The sequence below is a fragment of the Lutzomyia longipalpis genome, chromosome 1 (genome assembly GCF_024334085.1).
Source record: "Lutzomyia longipalpis isolate SR_M1_2022 chromosome 1, ASM2433408v1".
NCBI lineage: Eukaryota > Metazoa > Arthropoda > Insecta > Diptera > Psychodidae > Lutzomyia > Lutzomyia longipalpis.
Window position 1 is genome coordinate 48051888 of NC_074707.1, and position 16685 is coordinate 48068572.

Consider the following 16685-nt stretch of genomic DNA (forward strand, 5'->3'; position numbering starts at 1 on the left):
TTTTCATCATGCATAAAGTCAAAACTGAGATTCTTCTGCAATGACAAACATGCGTGAAAATGTGCAACACTCACAATAGATTCAAAACGACATTTACCCAAGAAAATCGGTTAAGTACTTCTCGCTCAAAGCTCAATTTAACAAACATTCCAAGAGTGCCTTTGGAGTGCATTTTAGCGCGCACATGGTGTGAAAGAAATTATATACATTTCCATCTAATATAAAATCTCCTCAGTTAGGCACTTGTGCAAAAACAAAACACTTTTCCTCTCAACTGAGCTTTTGGTAACCTTGAGGATACATTTTAGACGATTGGTGGGGTGGAAGAGAAATCCAAGTGTTCTGTAAAATCACTAATTCATCACTAATTGTTAATGATATGTCGCGAAAATGGAGAAAATTCTAACACTACTGAGCAATCAATCATACGCGAGATATTTTATTCTTATATTTGATGCTCTTTTGCAACACTCCGTTTGATGAATATTCATTAATTTTTCCCATGTGAATAGCATAAAGTAAATGACACCCGGGAATTATCTCTCTGTCGCAGTTTTATTCCAACACAGAAGAGATCAAGTAGTGTCGAAAGTTTAATCAAGAAAATTTAATTAAAAATCACAACTATACTTAAAAGAGAATCACCCTTTTGACAATTTTTTGTGCACATTTTTCTTAATGAAAATTGCCCAATTGTGCAACATTCCTATTTATTAGGCAATAGTTTTGACCCTCACTGTGCCCATAATTCCGGAAGGAGTTGATTAATTTTTTGATGCAAAGAAGATGTCTTTAAGTCATAGGCTTTGAGCAGAATATTCGTCTTGGGAGAGACTTTGAAGTAGGAGGTAAGATAATGAAATCAAATCAAAATTGAAGACTTTGTTACACAAAGAGGAGGTATTACCCAAAAGTATGTGAACTAAAAGAGAGTTATTTTCATACATTTGGAGATCTGTATTAACAAGGGGCAGATCAAATTATTTCTTTAGAAATCAAAAGAATGGTAAAAATTACATGATTTTCATACATTATTTGAAATCAATGTCAACTGTTAGAAATAAATTCACAAAGGAAATGTCAAATAGTAGAATAAACGCTAAACGTTACAAAGAAACCTCAAAATTTAGGAAATAAATGTCGAACTTTAAAAAGAACGTTGAACACTAAAAAAAAGAAATATCAAACGTTAGAAAACAAATGTCAACTGATAATAAAATAAATTAAAATCATAAATTCATTTTAAAACTTTTAAAAATAATGACAAAAATTTTTTAAAAAATAAACTTTAGGTCTTCTATAGTAAGAAAGGGCATTCGGTGTGTTCACCAACGTGATGACCGTTTTAGAAATAAAATACTACGCCGTTCTTTTCGCACAAAAAAAATTAAAATCCTCTTGCATTCTTAATTTACACTAATCCCTTGAAAAATTAATAAAGAAAATTAAATTCTCCATTCAAAATAAAATTTAAGTATGACTCACGATTTTCAGCGATAGTGCGGTTATTTATTGGTCACGCTTTTGAAGCAATATTGCAAAATTGTGACAATTTTTTCAGCTACACCATTATCATTATTTGATTAGGGCAACGAGTGTAATTCGCTCTTGACTCTATTGTGTCTCTTTTGTCAAAAAATAAATAAAATATTTAATGACAAAATTGAGCTTCTTCATTTTTCCCCCGAGGTCATCCAAAAATCCTTTCCATTTCTCTAACTTTTTATTATTTTGTAATTCACAATTAATTTTTATTCAACATTTGGAGCTTCTGATTATTTTTTTCTTTTTTATTAATTTTAAAATGTTCTAAAAGTCAAAAGATTTGAACGATGGATGAAGATAGTGGATCATAAAGATCGCGAGCACGTGATTGAGCTTCTGAATACTCAACCAAACGTGAAGTGAGGCAATTTTGCACGAAATTGAAGTAATTTAATTGCCCGGATGGGTAAAAAAAAACAATAATTGCTATGTAGCAGAGTGGCGCAGTGGAAGCGTGCTGGGCTCATAACTCAGAGGTCCGTAGATCGAAACTACGCTCTGCTAGGTAATTTTTTAAAATTCTGATTAATTTTGTGCCCCCCAATGAATTTAGACAAATGACAAAACTTCCCGGGAAATTGCTCAGAAATTGCATGGAAAAATCACTTAAAAAATCATTTAGTGTGTGAATGAGGTCTTTGAAATTTTCTTTAAAGGAAAAATAAATATTTCTCGGTTATAGAGAGCGTATCTTCACACTCAGAGATAGTTGTGCGAAGATCTTTTGCAATATGATCGTACACACACGAATTTTCATTTAAAAGCTGCGCTGCAGTGCTTTTCTTCTTACCTATTGTCACACCGCGCTTTCATTGAACCGTGCATAATTTTTTATGATGCGCGAGGAAATAAGTGATGATGGATTTGTAGGGTACACAAAATATAACACATTCATACCACTAAATGCAATCATCTCTTGTAGTACATCAATGCCCACAAATTCTGTGTTTAGTTCGCTTTAATGAGTCGCAAAAGAGGACATTGAGCAATGCGGCTCAAAGTGTTTGTCCATGCAAAATATGCACACAAATCATCTACATTGATTCATTCTCTGTGGTTTTTTTTGTGCACTTCACACCTCCCCACCAATGAGCTGCAATAGTGCAACGTCTGTGTAAACTGCAGCAGAAAGCAATAAATTCGTCAATATATCACCAATTAAGCATTAAATTAGTGGGCAATATTTTAGAATCTTTCTTGCGGGAGCTTTTCTCCGCGGAAAAATTATTATGTAACAATTTCAAGCTCAAGGTTAATTTGTAATGATCAATGAATTTGTGAATGAAAACCATAATTTTTCCCCGTTCTCAATACGCGATCAATTATTATGTAAAATTATTAATGCGAAGAAGGTAATAATACTAAAAAGTTATTATCACTTAGAATTTATGGGAAAGATTGCAACAGAAGCGATCTCTTTGTTGAAGATCTCAGCGATGATCACGACGCGAAGATCGTGAAATCTTTAATTATCAATACGAGATTGCATTAAAAAAAATATATAATTTGCAGGTTGCCAAAAATACAATTGTGGGGGTAAAAGGTAGGTACAAAAGGTAATATTGTTGGGTACTCACTCGGGATGTTCACCGAAAAATTCATTTTTGCGACATACGCGCGACGAAAGTGTTGAAGGTAGGAGAGGGCCTCATATATAAAGTTGGTGCCTTCGGTCGGCGCGATCATTTGAATCAATGAAGTGACTTGGAAAGTTTCATCACCACAGAATTCATCCCCAATTTGAACTCTTTTCATTTGGATTACCTCCCTTTGGGAAATTTTTGTGATCTTCAACTGATCTTCAGCTGATCTTCGTGATTTTTTTTGCAAGTTCTGAAAGCTGTGAATAAAAAAAATTAGGGCACGTTTTAATTAAATAAAATCAGTGACAATTTTTACGTGACAAAGTATTGAGCCCTCCATGTGATGGGCAAATGTGTTTTTATTTTTCATTACAAGTGAAACACAACATAAATTTTCCATGGAAATTTGGTCAATTAACCAAGAAGTATAATTGAATAAACAAACAAACGTAATAAACAAACTCAAAAGTAGGATAAAGTGAGTATTTTTTGCTTCTCCTTTAAATCAAATATTTGCTTATTCGAAGAATTAAAAAAAAATGATGAATCAATAAAAAATAAAATTAAATTAAAATTTATAAGAAAAAGAAAAGTGCAAGAAGAATGTCTTTAAAATTAAATTAGTGGATCGTTGAGTGAAATTTCTTCAAATTTTGAAAAATTTTGGGAATGTTGAGGAGTGACAAAATTGCAAATTACTCTTAGGAATGTATACTCAATTACCCATTGCAATTGCTCAATTAATCCCTCTCACAGTGAAATATACAACTTTGTGGAAATTGTGAAAATTTAAAGAGCGGCCAACAATTGGGTCAAGGACATTAAAATCCCTGTATTTGCATTCCTTACTGAATTTTGTCCTTGCGCGCATTTACACATATTCCAATTTTTGGGATAAAACCCAATAAATAAGGTGATTGAGTGCAAAATATTTGTCTATTTGGTATGCAAATGTGGTTAAAACTCTCAAGAATGGTCAAGGTTGTCCAAATTCATTTCTTTTGCTCCGGGATTGGGCAAAATGTTTCTTCAAATAGCCTTTTTCCATTGAAAACATACATATTTTCTTGCACACATCCAACGATGTTATTTGTGCCTCTTTGAGTACTTTTGGGCACTTCACGTGCGAGGTAGTTAACAGCACTATCCTCCTCGGCCGCTGATCATTCGGCTCTTTGAGACATCAATTGAGTGGATGTATTTGCCAATAGAGCGTACCCATCATTGCGCGATGCTTCTCTGCGATCTTACGCAAAAGATCGCACTTAAGAATTGCGATCATTTGCGATCACGTATTGTTGCTTGAAAGAAGTTTTCAAAAGTCATTAAAGAAAAAATAAATACCTTTTTGCGATCATTAAGAAAATAATTATGATAAAAAAAAACAACTAAATTACTTTTTGTCAATGATAAATCAGTAAAGATCACAAAATGGGCGTTTTATATTGGAAAATTCTGAAGGTAAATCGAAAAGAGATAGTTTAAGAATTAATCAGCGCCCTCAGGGTGTCTCACCTTTCCCTCAAAGATCACATTGAATTACAAATATTCAAAAGATCCCACAGAAAATAAGAGAAACTTTATTTAAAAAACAAACTGATCACTCAAATAAAATTTTCCCCCATTTCCCAGATCAGTTAGAAAAGCACCCCCTACAAAAAGCAATCTCCAAAATGGGGGTTGATGCTCTATCGGCCACCTTTGCGTGCTGTGATATGGTGGAAATGGAGCCAATCGCCAAAAAATCCCTCATCGACCAGCGAAATGACGATCTCAGTGAATCAACAATCACCAATAAGACAATTAAAGAGATCATTGAGTGCGAAAAATTGGTCAGTGAGGAGGAAAAAGTAGCGAGAATGAGAGAAATTGGGGCACATACGCCGATTTTGCCGTCGGAAATTGGCACAGATTTCAATTTCAAGCGGAAAATTGTGTGGTTTAACGCAATTGGATTCCTCCTTTTGCACATTGCTGCCCTCATTGGGGGCATTCTGGCTCTCACTGGATACGCAAAATTCTACACAATACTTTACAGTAAGTATTCTATTTGATTTTCTTTTCTTTTCTGTAAATTAATCTTTAAATTGATTTAAAATTAATCAAAGAAAACGTAAAATAAATAAAGGAGTTTATCCGTTTTTGTAAAAGAAAATCCTTCATTTGGAGGAAACATTTTTTTTATAGAATCAAGAATAATAAATCACCAAAGAGGATCAATTGAAAATACATCGAAAAATATTTTCCAGAAATTAAAAAATTGCAAAAAAATGATTTAAAATTAACTTTGAAATCAATCAATATTTAAATTTTTCTTTTTGGTTTAAGGACTGCTTAAGCTTCTCTAGATTTTTTTTATGTTGTTTAAAATAAAAGAAGTTGTTTAAAAATAAAAGTTTTAACGAATTTTTAATTAGTTTTTATGAATTATAAATGAATTCATTTCATATTGAAACAAATTAAATAGAAAAAAAATTTAAAGGTTTTATTCAATTGTTTTTACCACAAAAAAAATTGAATTGTTTTTTAGACTCTTGGTTTATGTAAAATTTCTCTCCATACAACATAAAAGTAAAACCCTCATCCCATAAAATTTCCCATATAATGTTTAAGAAGCATAATTATGAAATGTCTCATTGAAAATTATTTGCTTTCTTTTAGCGGCATGGCTGGTTTATGCATCCGGGCAGGGTGTGACAATGGGTGCCCATCGTCTTTGGGCCCACAGAGCCTTCAAAGCCAACCTCTTTCTCCGTGTCTTCCTACTCTTCATGCACACCCTCGCCGGGCAGAATTGCCTGTGGGTCTGGGTGCGTGACCATCGACAGCATCACAAGTACAGTGACACCGATGCTGATCCTCACAATGCCAATCGGGGCTTCTTCTTCTCACACATTGGCTGGCTCATGTCCCGCAAACATCCCAAAGTGATTGAGTATGGCAAGAAAATTGACATGTCCGATTTGGAAGCTGATCCGTGGATAATGTTTCAAAAACGGTGAGTTTGAGCTTCTTGTTTGAATTTACTATATTTACGGCCCCAAAGGCCCCCAAAGGTACACAGACTATTTGCCACCTGGATGTGTAAGAAAAAAATGAGCCATCGTACATGGAAAAAGATTATTTCACCTTGAATTTAAGTGACGCGTGTGCAGGTTGGCCCCAAGATTGCGCAACATGTGCCACCAAAGGTAAAGAAAATCGATGAAGACAGTCCGCAAGATGTCTTTATATTGCCAACAATTGGGAAACGATACTTCAAATTTCATCTCACCGATCATGAACCTTCTGCACATATTTACCCCGTGCGCGCATCTTAATTATGGAGATATTCAAGGGCAATTCCCCCGAGAAGAGAGTTACGGCCTGAGCGCCCCCCTGAGAAATCATACGTGCAATAAAATTATCAATAATTTCCACAAAATTTATTGGTTCACGGATTATTCCCACCGAATTTCTGCAACATTTTTATGATAAATTAATTGCAATTGAGTTGAGGTGCAGAAGAGAGATTCCCCGGGCCCCATAGGCCGACCGAAGGTTCAGTCTACGTGCCAAAAACCAGCTTATTGTTGCAATTTCTCGGTGCCAATTGCCGAAAAAAGAAATAAACCGATGGAAACAGATGAAGGCTAAAGAAATTTTTTGGACATTTTAAATGGCTCTGCCCCACAACCTGTGCTGATAGTGTGAAAAAATCAATTAAAAATTTAAATGTAAATTCTTGAAATTTCATCCACAACTGCGCGCGGCAGGTTTTCATTGAGAACCACCAGTACTGGGTTGATTTGCCATCATCCACCACCCAAAAATAAAAAAAAGCATGGATGCACAAGAATTGCAAATGACTCAATCATAAGCCCATTACACTGTGGAGCAAGTTAATTGAATTTTTCGTCATAGCAATTTTCTTTGGCACTTTTAAATGCATTGCATTCATCTTTTTATCGTATTGTGTTCACCTCTGTGGTGGCGTATGTAGCAGAAGGTGTGAAAATTCACTTAAACACATAACTCTATTGAAATTATCTCGTACATTGTGTCATTACCTTGAAGATTATATGATTGCCTTCTTTCGTTTGCTACTTTAGGGGCGAGACATTTCAATAATTCGGGTGGTATAATGAACCTATATACAATCTCCCGCCCACATTGACACATAATTTTTATTGCAAAAATGTTGATAATTCAAGGGATTAATGATCTTGCAATTTGAACTCACAGAGTTGTCGTTGCAGTTCAAAGAGCTTAATCATCACTAAGCAAAGTTTTAGGTGCATTGCTGCATTTCATGCTTTAAGATCTTTATCGTTTCAAAGGTTGTACTGTACAGTGTACATAGCATGAAACTTTGATTGAATTAGTGAGGACTTTAAGCTTTTGAATAATTAATTTTTAATTTATTTGCGTTTAATTCATAAATTTACCTTCTTTGACAATTTGTTTGTGCAATTCTATCCCTAGACGTTATTTTAACGTTTGAAATTCTTTTTCTAACGATTGATGCTACTTTTTTAAAGCTTGACGTTTCCTTTCTAACGCGTGATGTTTCTTTTTCTAACATTAATTTTTGTTCTAACTTTTAAGAATTTGTTGAATGTTTTTTAATGTTCTTTTTCTAACGTTTGACAATTCTTTTCTAAGGCTTGACGTTTGTTACAAAAGTGTGACATTTTTTTTTAATTGAAAAACCTCCTTTTTTAAATGTTTTAATGTAATTTTTTTAATCTATAAATGTTTTTTTGAACCTTTCTAAAAAAAAAGTCTAAGCTTTCTGAACATTCTAACCATTCTAACTAACTCTCCCCAATAAAAACAAAGAGAAATAATTGTTTTTTCTTGCAGCCACTACAAAGTTCTCTACACCCTCTTTGCACTCCTCTTCCCCACGGCTGTTCCTATTTTATGCTGGAATGAAGACCCAATTGTTGCACTTTTCTTGGCCTATTTCACAAGGACAGTCATCCAGCTCAATGTAACATGGCTGGTGAATAGCGCAGCTCATCTCTTTGGCACGCGTCCTTACGATAAGTCAGTATAAAAGCTCTAATTTAATTTAGAAAATAATTAAAGAGAAAGAAATCCCTCAAAAAGGACTTTTAACATTTTTTCAGGACAATGCTTCCGGTTGAGAGTATGTTTTTGGGGATGTTGGCTGCGGGTGAAGGATGGCACAACTACCACCATGCTTTTCCATGGGACTACCGGGCATCAGAGCTGGGAACTCCGTACAATCTCACGGGATACTTCATTGATCGCCTGGCTGAACGAGGGTGGATTTGGGATAGGAAGACTGCATCGCCAAATATGGTGAAAAATCGCGTTCTTCGCACAGGAGATGGATCCCATGGAGTTTATGGGAATGAGCTTGACCGACGGGCTGTTAAAACATTCAAAAATTGGTGGAAGCACCCTCTCAATCCCTCCTACACATCCCTCTACTTTCCCCAACCGAAAACTCTCCAGTCTAATGGGTATGCCCTCATTTCGGACGAATTGGATAAGTCTGAACTCGATGAGGATCGTCTAAAGAGGGAAAATGAGGATCTGCAGCAGAAACGCGAGGATGACGATGCCCGGAAGCAGTACAATATCACAAAATACATCGTTGATAAAACCCAAATGGGGGATGGCGAATTAATGAGCTACGTCAACAACAACATTAAACATTCACAGCAAACAAAATGCACCCTCAACGTAACAGACGCCCAAGAAGTGGACAAGGTTCAGAGGAATGAGGCGCGATTCCGCTTCAGGTCACCATCATCAATTGCAACACACGAAGCTTAAAAAGACTTTTTAACTTTCCTTAATTTTTTTTGCAACTAATTTAGGTGTTTCTACTATTATAATGTTAAAGATACAAAAGAAAAGAAAATGTACAACGGAAAAAATAATAAATAAATTAAATATAATATTCAAGAAATTCTCTTAAAATGCAAATTGGTTGAAATTTTCTTATCAAAATCGCCGAGGGAGAAATTCGAATAAATAAGTGTGGAAGAAGGAAGAAAACTGCAGTAGTTTGACTTGCTTCAGAAGCCAATAAATGTCTCTATGATGGTTTTAAATTTAATTCTATTTTTAACTAATTCCTTGGTTCACAACATAAAGGATAAAATCTTTAATAGTCCCTATGAAATTAATCAATGTGGTTTAATACCCCCAAAGATTACTGGAAGAATAGTGGGTGGTATAGTTGCTGAAATGGAATATCCTTGGTTTGCTTTGCTTAAGGAACCCAAAGTGGACTTTGGTGCCTGCGGAGGAACTCTCATAACCAGCCGTCATGTTCTAACAGCAGCTCATTGCTACTCGTAAGTAAAGAAAACTAACCGCATATGGTTTATCCTTTAAATTCGTCATTAAAATCCTCACAGAATGGGCGAAAGCGAATCCTTTCACAAGGAACAATTCGTAATCTTAATAAATGTCCGGGATATTTGTGATTTAAATCCCGAAGCTGAGATCTTCAAGCAACATCGAGTGATCTTGCATGAGAAATTCAATCCCAAAAATATCTTCTCCAATGCAAGGCAAATCTACGACATTGCAGTGATAAAGATTAAAGGAAAATCAAGGAATACGGTAATTTGTCTCCCTAGCAGCGCTGAGTATCTCCCCAAAATAGGTCAAGTTCTAGGTTTTGGCCTAACTGAGGAGTCTGAAAAGAACCGAACATGCGAACTTCGTGAGGCAATGCTGAATATCTTGAATAAGACCGAATGCGAGGCCCCCCAAAGTGGTTTTTTCTTCAGCAAAGAAGATAATTTTTGTGCTAAATCCAATGCGGATAGTTGCAAAGGAGACAGTGGAGGACCTCTTCAGGTATCCAATTCTACAGTGAAAATTTCTGCATGATTGAATCCTTAAAGATCTCTCTCTATTCTAGGGAAAAAATAACCAGAACAAGTACACAATCTATGGAATTGTATCCTTGGGAGTTGGTTGTGGTCGTTCAACCACACCAGGATTCTATACCAATGTCATTTATCATCTATCCTGGATTAAAAATGTATTAAGTCTTTATTAGTTTATGCAAAAAAAAAACAAGAAAATTTTAATTAAAATTTACGAAATAAAACCAAAGGTCAGTGAATTTCCAGGGAAGAGTACCCTGACCCATAAATGAGTGATTTCTCTGATTATTCAGAGCTTTTATGTTGTGATTGACACCAAAACCAAATATGCTGCATTTTTTTTTCTACCTACCTGCCCTAAGTCACGTACGATCATTGAATGTAGGTGAAATTATGTGCAAAATTTCTCGAAGCTTGTTTAAGGTATTTTCTGTGATCAAACAGGTTAATTCATTTTCTTTGATCCCAAATAATTATGAAGGGGTATATAATAAAGTAAATTAAATAAATATCTGGCATGATAAAGTAGGTAATTAAAGAATAAACTAAGAGTTGAAGGAATTTGCAATTTTAATCTATAAATAGAAGAAGAAAAAATAAAAATATTTTATAATTAAAAGACATGGTTTTTTAAAGTTATTTTTAGGTTTTGAAGGATTTGAGAAAGAAAAGATTCTTTTTAATCTATTTTCCCATATTGTATCGTAACTGATGAAGAAGATAGACTGCCTCCAAAAGTCAAGTGAAATTCAATCTTTCGTCAAGGACTTTGACAAAAAATCAGTTCGTTTGGATGAAAATTTTTTTTATCTTTTTAGGACCTAATTTAACCTAATCTAGCTCTACGTCTATATCTGGATTAGAACAAAAAAAAATAGAACATAATCTTTCAAAAAAATCTATTATTTTGGATAAAGAGGACAAAGCCGACTAGGCAAGATTTGGGAGAGAATTTTCTGCTTTTCACTCATATCAGATCAATTTTCTTTTCATTTTTACAATCTTTTGATAAAGCTCAGTTTTTTTTTATAAAGAAAAATGATTTTCTTTATAATAAATTGTCTTTATTTAGCAGGTAATGGACCAGCCGGGATACAAAACACGATCGCAAGAAAAACAATTTTCTTGTTCTTATTTTATCAATTTTACTTACATTTTAACTGGTTCTACATCTTATTTACCTTTAAAAGTACTTTCACAATGTTTTCAAAATACTTTCACTCATTTTCACTGAATATTTATGACTTTTTCACGAAAATAAAAAATGAAAACAATTCACGTGAATTTTTTTGCGCCAACTATTCGGAATCTCCTTCGTGTCGTTTCGTGTCATCTTCGTAGAATCCTCGTGGCGCTTCTCAAGGCCATTGTAATCAAAATGTAAACAATAATCAGCTGATTTTAAGAACGTGAGTGAATCTCGTGAGTTTTTCATATTATTTTCCGTGCAAAGTTTTAATGAGAAAAATGTCTAATTTTTCCCATTGGTCATTGAATTTGATAAAAGACATAACACAACACCCAGAAAAAATAATCTTGAAAAGTAATTTAGCTGTAGTAATTCGCGATAAATACCCAAAAGCAAAACACCATTTCCTGGTACTTCCCCTGGAAGACATTGAAGACATCTTTCAGGTAATTTAACCCGGGATTTCCTCCTTAATTAGCGTGTGGGTTAATTAATTAAAAATAAAAATCCCGTTTGAAGCTGCGGAAGAATCATCTGCCCCTGTTGGTGGAGATGGAGCTGCTGGCGAAGAACGTTGTGGAGGTAATAGGTGGGAAACTCAGTGACTTCAAGATGGGTTATCATGCACAGCCGAGTATGAAGCGATTGCATCTCCATGCCATCTCCGATGACTTTATTTCGCCCTCACTGAAGACACAGAAGCATTGGAATAGTTTCAACACGGACTACTTTATTCCTGCCCCCAAACTCCGTCAAATGCTTGAGGATTGTGGGAAGATTGAGAAGCTCCCGGACAATGAGTTGAAAGCCTTGATTTCACAGCCCCTGCAGTGCAACAAATGTTCCTACCAAACAAATACTATGCCCTCTCTCAAGAATCACCTTTTATTCCACGAGAAAGCTTAAAGAGAATTTCTTTATTCTTTACAGTTAAAAAGTTTATAAAAAAAAGAAAGTTAGTAAAGACTTTTCCACCAAAAGGCATCATAGAGTATCTTTTTTTCTATATTAATCAAAATTCCTTCCAATGAGCTTCTCACTCTCAGTCCAAAGCCTCACGGAATCTTCCTCCCGGATCTGTCCTTTTGATTTCGTCTGCTTTAGGTTAACAACCAAGTAATCATTCCCGGGATTCTTCTCTGCCGTATTGACATTATCAGTGGCGCAATGGATGATATTCTGGGCACCTTGACGAGCTGAACGAAGGTACCACCAGGCAATTGGGGAGAAGAGGACGTAGTGATACCACTTTGGGTTGTAGTCCCTGAAGAAGTCTGTGTGACACAGCCCTGGACACAGCACGTGGGCATCGTAGCCCTTCCTGTAGAGCTCCTTGGCGAAGTAGAAGTTTGCCAGCTTGGATGAATTGTAGTGCCGATTTGTTCGCTCTCGCGGCGTTGGTGGCACCCACTTGCCCAAATTCTCAAAGTCAATCGACGCCTTTTCGTGCATCTTTGACGACACCACAACAACACGCGATTTATTCTGCTTAATCACATCGCTGAGGAGGCTCGTCAGGAGAAAGTGTCCCAAATGATTGACCCCAAAATGCAGCTCAAAATTCTCCTTCGTGTAGTGCTCTGTCTTCACGGCGAGTCCCGCATTGTTGATGAGGCAGTCAAAGTGCGGATATTCAGCTTTGAGCTTTGCTGCGAAAGCCTTAATGGAGTCAAAGGATGCCAAATCCAGCTCCATGGGGATCTGAGAAGGAGGTGATGTGGTGAATGTATCGTAATTTGGCTGTTTATTGCCACGACTAACCATTTGCCCATTCTCCGTCTCCTTGCGGATGCTATCAATGGCCTCCTGGGCTTTTTGCATGTTCCTACAGGCAAAGATGACGGTGGCATGTCGCTGAACAAGGGCCCTCGCTGTCTCATAGCCCAACCCGGTATTTGCTCCAGTTATCACAAAGATACGATCCTTCAAGCTCGATGCATTCCTCACCCAGCCAAAGTGACGCTCACGGAGTTTCCGCACCACATACAAAGCAGCTCCAACTCCCACCGGAATAAGGATGTAGTACAAGGACATGACTGATGAGAAATCTTTTTTCTGTTCAGGTGAATGAGATTTCATTATATGAAAGAAAACGCATTAAAACTAGCGGTCACGCCTTAAGGTTTGAAATATCTGAAATATCTCTCATTTATTTCATTGATTTCTCACCATTTCTCACTTACCTGGCTGTTTTTACCTGAAATCTTTGTCAATTGTGTGGACTTTTAAACTTTAATTGCCATTTAAAGGGACAAAGCAAAACAAAAACAGCTGATTAATGTTTATGTTTTTTCTCATCGGAAGGACGATGGAGCACCGAGGAGTGCACGAGGATACCCGAAGTTAACCGAATAAGTTACGAAGAGATACGAATTTGAGGCAAATTTTTGAACCTTTGTGTGGATTTATTGGAAAAGCAGAAGGAACCGGAAAAGCCAGAACAAAGTAAATCAATTTCCTCAATTTCTTGAAACTTTCCCTGAAAGATTGAATTCCCAATTTTTCTCATTTCAAACGGCCTAACTTTTGCTTCTCGAATCGTCTCGAATAATCGATTGTTCTGCAGAGAAATTGCAGAAAATCGGCATTTTCTGCTTTGACAGTTTCGTGTTTTTTTTTTTTTTTGTATCAAAAAGTAAAAATCCCCAAATTTGCGAATTTTTCCACAATCTCACGCGATTAGCTGTGTGTGTAGCCGCGTGAATTAAGTGATTTTCCGCATTGCAAATTTTTCAACGGAGAGGAGTGGCTGTGAACGCTGAGAGGACTGACAGAGAGTGAGGAGGAATCGTGGAAAACGGAGGGAGTTTGTGGATGCAGCAAAGTACCTCCGTCGCAATGTCGCATCCGGTGACTTCGGACACCGTCAATGGTACCGTCAATTCCAATGGAGCCCCCACAAAAGCTCCCACCCCGGAACAGAGCAATCATCAACCCAATGTGCGACACATTCCGATCTTCGTTGAAGGTCGCGATGAACCAGTGATCAACAGAAATCTTGACACCTCGCAAACGGGTGACTTTTCACGCTCCGGCAGCGACAAAGGGTCACCTGGGACGGCATTTGGTGACACTGGGAGTCTCTTTAATCGCGTCAAGAACTTCCCCGTGCGCTCGAACATTGAGAATGAATTTTTCCAGAAAGCTGGCACGCGGAATGCCTCACCGGGACGAACTATTCCCGTCAAAGTCACCCAACAAGCGCCAAAGTCCCCAAATACGCCCTCACCGCAGCCACAGAAGGCTCCCGCGAGGGCATTCGAAGTGCCTGAGCCTGAGAGACGGTCTCCAGCACCCCAATCAAAGCAGGCAGAGCAACCAAATTCAACTCAAACAACGCAACAGCAGCAACAACCCAAAACTTTCCCAAAAGAGGATCTCATTGGAAAAATTGAAAAGATTCAGAATGATGTGCTGTCGCTGATGGATCAGGTAGAGAAATTCACAGGGACCTCCCGGAAGGATCGACAGTATGTGTACCTCGATGAGATGCTGACGCAGAATCTCCTGAAACTCGACACCATCGACGCAGATGGGCAGGAGAAGATTAAGCAGGCTCGTAGGAATGCCATAAAGTGCATCAATCAATGCATTGCCGTCCTTGAGCAGAAGGCCGACGCTGCGGCAGCTGCCAAGAATTCCGAAGCATCCGCAACATCCCAAAAATCCGAAAGGGCAGCGAATGAAGCGAAATGCGTACCTAGTCAAGAGTAAATGAGGATTAATCTCGCCGAGAACAAAAGGGCCTAGCTCCGGAGGAAACTTCCACCAACACAAAGGTAGTCCTCCATGCAATTTTCAGTATCAATTATTCCATATTTAGAATTTCCCCGAATGCCCTCAAATTAAGCCACAGAGATTCCCCAGAATTTTTTACCATTCTATTCCTATTTAGAGAACTTTTCCTTTACCCCTTGATATTTCACCGTGAAGAGGAACTTAAATTAATTATAAAAACTTACATACTTTCCAATACATTATACTGAAACACTGAGAGAAATATTTTTGCTAAACACAAACGGCTTTATATACGATTTAATACATAAAAAATCAAAAAATAAATAAATAATTCAAACACTCTAAATAGGAAAGAAATAAATGAAATTTAAAACAATTTAGGAAAAAAAAATATTCAAAAATTATAATAATCTTAGAAAACACTTAAAACAATATTATTCTGTAATAAAATCTTGCAAGAGGCTTCTTCTCAATCATACCGACAACTTATCAATTTCTCCACGTTGCAGCTTAACAAACTAATTTATGAATGTTTATTGATTTTTATCCCATAAGTTTATTTTGAATATATATTTTGATTACTTTGATTAAGAAATAGATTGGAATTTAAAAGAATATTCAAATCTGAATTCTTTTAATGAAATTAAGAACAAAACTCATTGAAAAAAAATTGTAGTTGAAAGGAATTAACCCTGGTGTGACTGGTGGGTCATTGAGTTGATTAAGGCATGAGAAAACGAATAAAGAAAAGCAAAGATTACAATTAATTGCTTAAAATGAAGGGGAAGAAGCAGGCGAGCCTTAAGAAAGGATAAGAAATGGGCTTCTGTCTCTCTTGTTTAACTCTCTAGGTTGTTTATTTGGTATTTCATGGAGCTGGGTGGAGCTTATTTCATTTAGCCAATGAAATCGCAGCTAAAACCTCTCAATGAAATAATAATAAAGAAGAAGAACAATTAAGAGACTTCCTGATTGGGTAATGAAATTTATGAGAGGAAGTTTATTGGTTAATTTTCAATCGATTTTACGTTTTCTACTGCTGGAACTTCGGTGCAAAGTTGATGTGAATTGAAAAGCTAATATTCGGACGTTAAGAAATAAAGAACCTTCTAGATTATTTGAGATTCTTTTACAAACACTGAAGAATAAAAAGCAAACCTTTGGCTTTGGCGCAGGGTTTGTGCCATTCTTTAGACTTTAATTCTAGACTTTCAAAACTGATTAAAACCCTAATTTTTTTAAAGTTAATTCTACTTGAAAAAGATCTTTAAAATTTTCCTCATAACAACTTTCTAGGCTAATTCTTCTGACATTTTCAAAGCTATTGATCCTTCATTTGGAACTTTCAATTGTGATCTGCGATATATTTGTTAAGTGTTCTTGTTATATGTTTTTCTAGCCGTATGCCATACGATAATAATAATAATTTGGACCTTCTGCGGTGTAGCTTCAACTCTGCGCCATTTTTTAATATTTTTTTAGACTTTGTTTTCGCTCTATCTCAGCTTCAACCATGGCTGGAATAGTCCGGAAAAAATTAAAAACATAAAAAAAAAACAGTTTTCAGCCATTAAATTATTTATTTTATTCTTTTGAGGACCATTTGAACAATTTGAACGATTCTGTTTTACAAATTTTGCTTCTTCATTGAGATTGTTAACGTTTTCGCAGTTAATTTTCAAGTAATCATATAATTCTGAAAATTGAATGACTACAGTCAGGTATTGGTTAACGTCGCATGGGATATACTCTTTCCACCCATTAAAAATA

At 36.2% G+C, this 16685-nt stretch overlaps 6 protein-coding genes and 1 non-coding gene across 12 annotated transcripts in view; 5 read left to right on the forward strand and 2 right to left on the reverse strand.

Moving 5' to 3' along the window:
* LOC129788029 (aprataxin-like protein) overlaps positions 1-12166 on the forward strand; it is a 72329-nt gene extending 60163 nt beyond the window's left edge. The window contains exons 2-3 of the mRNA XM_055823996.1: positions 11442-11623; positions 11697-12166. Coding sequence (XP_055679971.1) covers positions 11447-11623; positions 11697-12083 — 564 coding nt within the window. The 5' untranslated portion in view covers positions 11442-11446 and the 3' untranslated portion in view covers positions 12084-12166. The remainder of the gene's footprint in view (positions 1-11441; positions 11624-11696) is intronic.
* LOC129787983 (protein Peter pan) overlaps positions 1-16685 on the forward strand; it is a 1185971-nt gene that overhangs the window by 282634 nt on the left and 886652 nt on the right. The window lies entirely within an intron of this gene.
* LOC129787980 (L-dopachrome tautomerase yellow-f2-like) overlaps positions 1-16685 on the reverse strand; it is a 1067766-nt gene that overhangs the window by 282634 nt on the left and 768447 nt on the right. The window lies entirely within an intron of this gene.
* On the forward strand, positions 748-9048 carry LOC129787975 (acyl-CoA Delta-9 desaturase-like). Of its 3 annotated transcripts, none has more exons than XM_055823889.1 (5): positions 748-848; positions 4761-5165; positions 5790-6126; positions 7974-8159; positions 8243-9048. In XM_055823889.1, exons 2-5 carry the CDS (start codon positions 4802-4804, stop codon positions 8916-8918), a joined length of 1563 nt encoding a protein of 520 aa, XP_055679864.1. In that variant the 5' UTR covers positions 748-848; positions 4761-4801; the 3' UTR covers positions 8919-9048. The 3 variants fall into 3 exon arrangements, with proteins under 3 accessions (XP_055679864.1, XP_055679863.1, XP_055679862.1); XM_055823888.1 differs by lacking the exon at positions 748-848 and adding an exon at positions 3099-3606 and having other exon boundaries at positions 4766-5165; XM_055823887.1 differs by lacking the exon at positions 748-848 and adding an exon at positions 3100-3606.
* Positions 1978-2049, forward strand: Trnam-cau (transfer RNA methionine (anticodon CAU)). Its single transcript has one exon. It is a non-coding gene; the product is annotated as a tRNA-Met (tRNA).
* LOC129787999 (retinol dehydrogenase 12-like) lies at positions 12044-13624 on the reverse strand. 4 transcript variants are annotated; one of them, XM_055823948.1, is made up of 3 exons: positions 13361-13614; positions 12939-13232; positions 12044-12878 (listed from the first exon to the last, which is right to left on the reverse strand). In XM_055823948.1, exons 2-3 carry the CDS (start codon positions 13209-13211, stop codon positions 12186-12188), a joined length of 966 nt encoding a protein of 321 aa, XP_055679923.1. In that variant the 5' UTR covers positions 13212-13232; positions 13361-13614; the 3' UTR covers positions 12044-12185. The 4 variants fall into 4 exon arrangements, with proteins under 4 accessions (XP_055679923.1, XP_055679919.1, XP_055679920.1 ...); XM_055823944.1 differs by having other exon boundaries at positions 12044-13232; positions 13361-13624; XM_055823945.1 differs by having other exon boundaries at positions 12044-13232; positions 13375-13540.
* Positions 13572-16631, forward strand: LOC129788016 (BAG domain-containing protein Samui-like). The gene has a single exon (XM_055823978.1). The coding sequence runs from the start codon at positions 13992-13994 to the stop codon at positions 14889-14891; it is 900 nt and encodes a 299-aa protein (XP_055679953.1). The 5' UTR covers positions 13572-13991; the 3' UTR covers positions 14892-16631.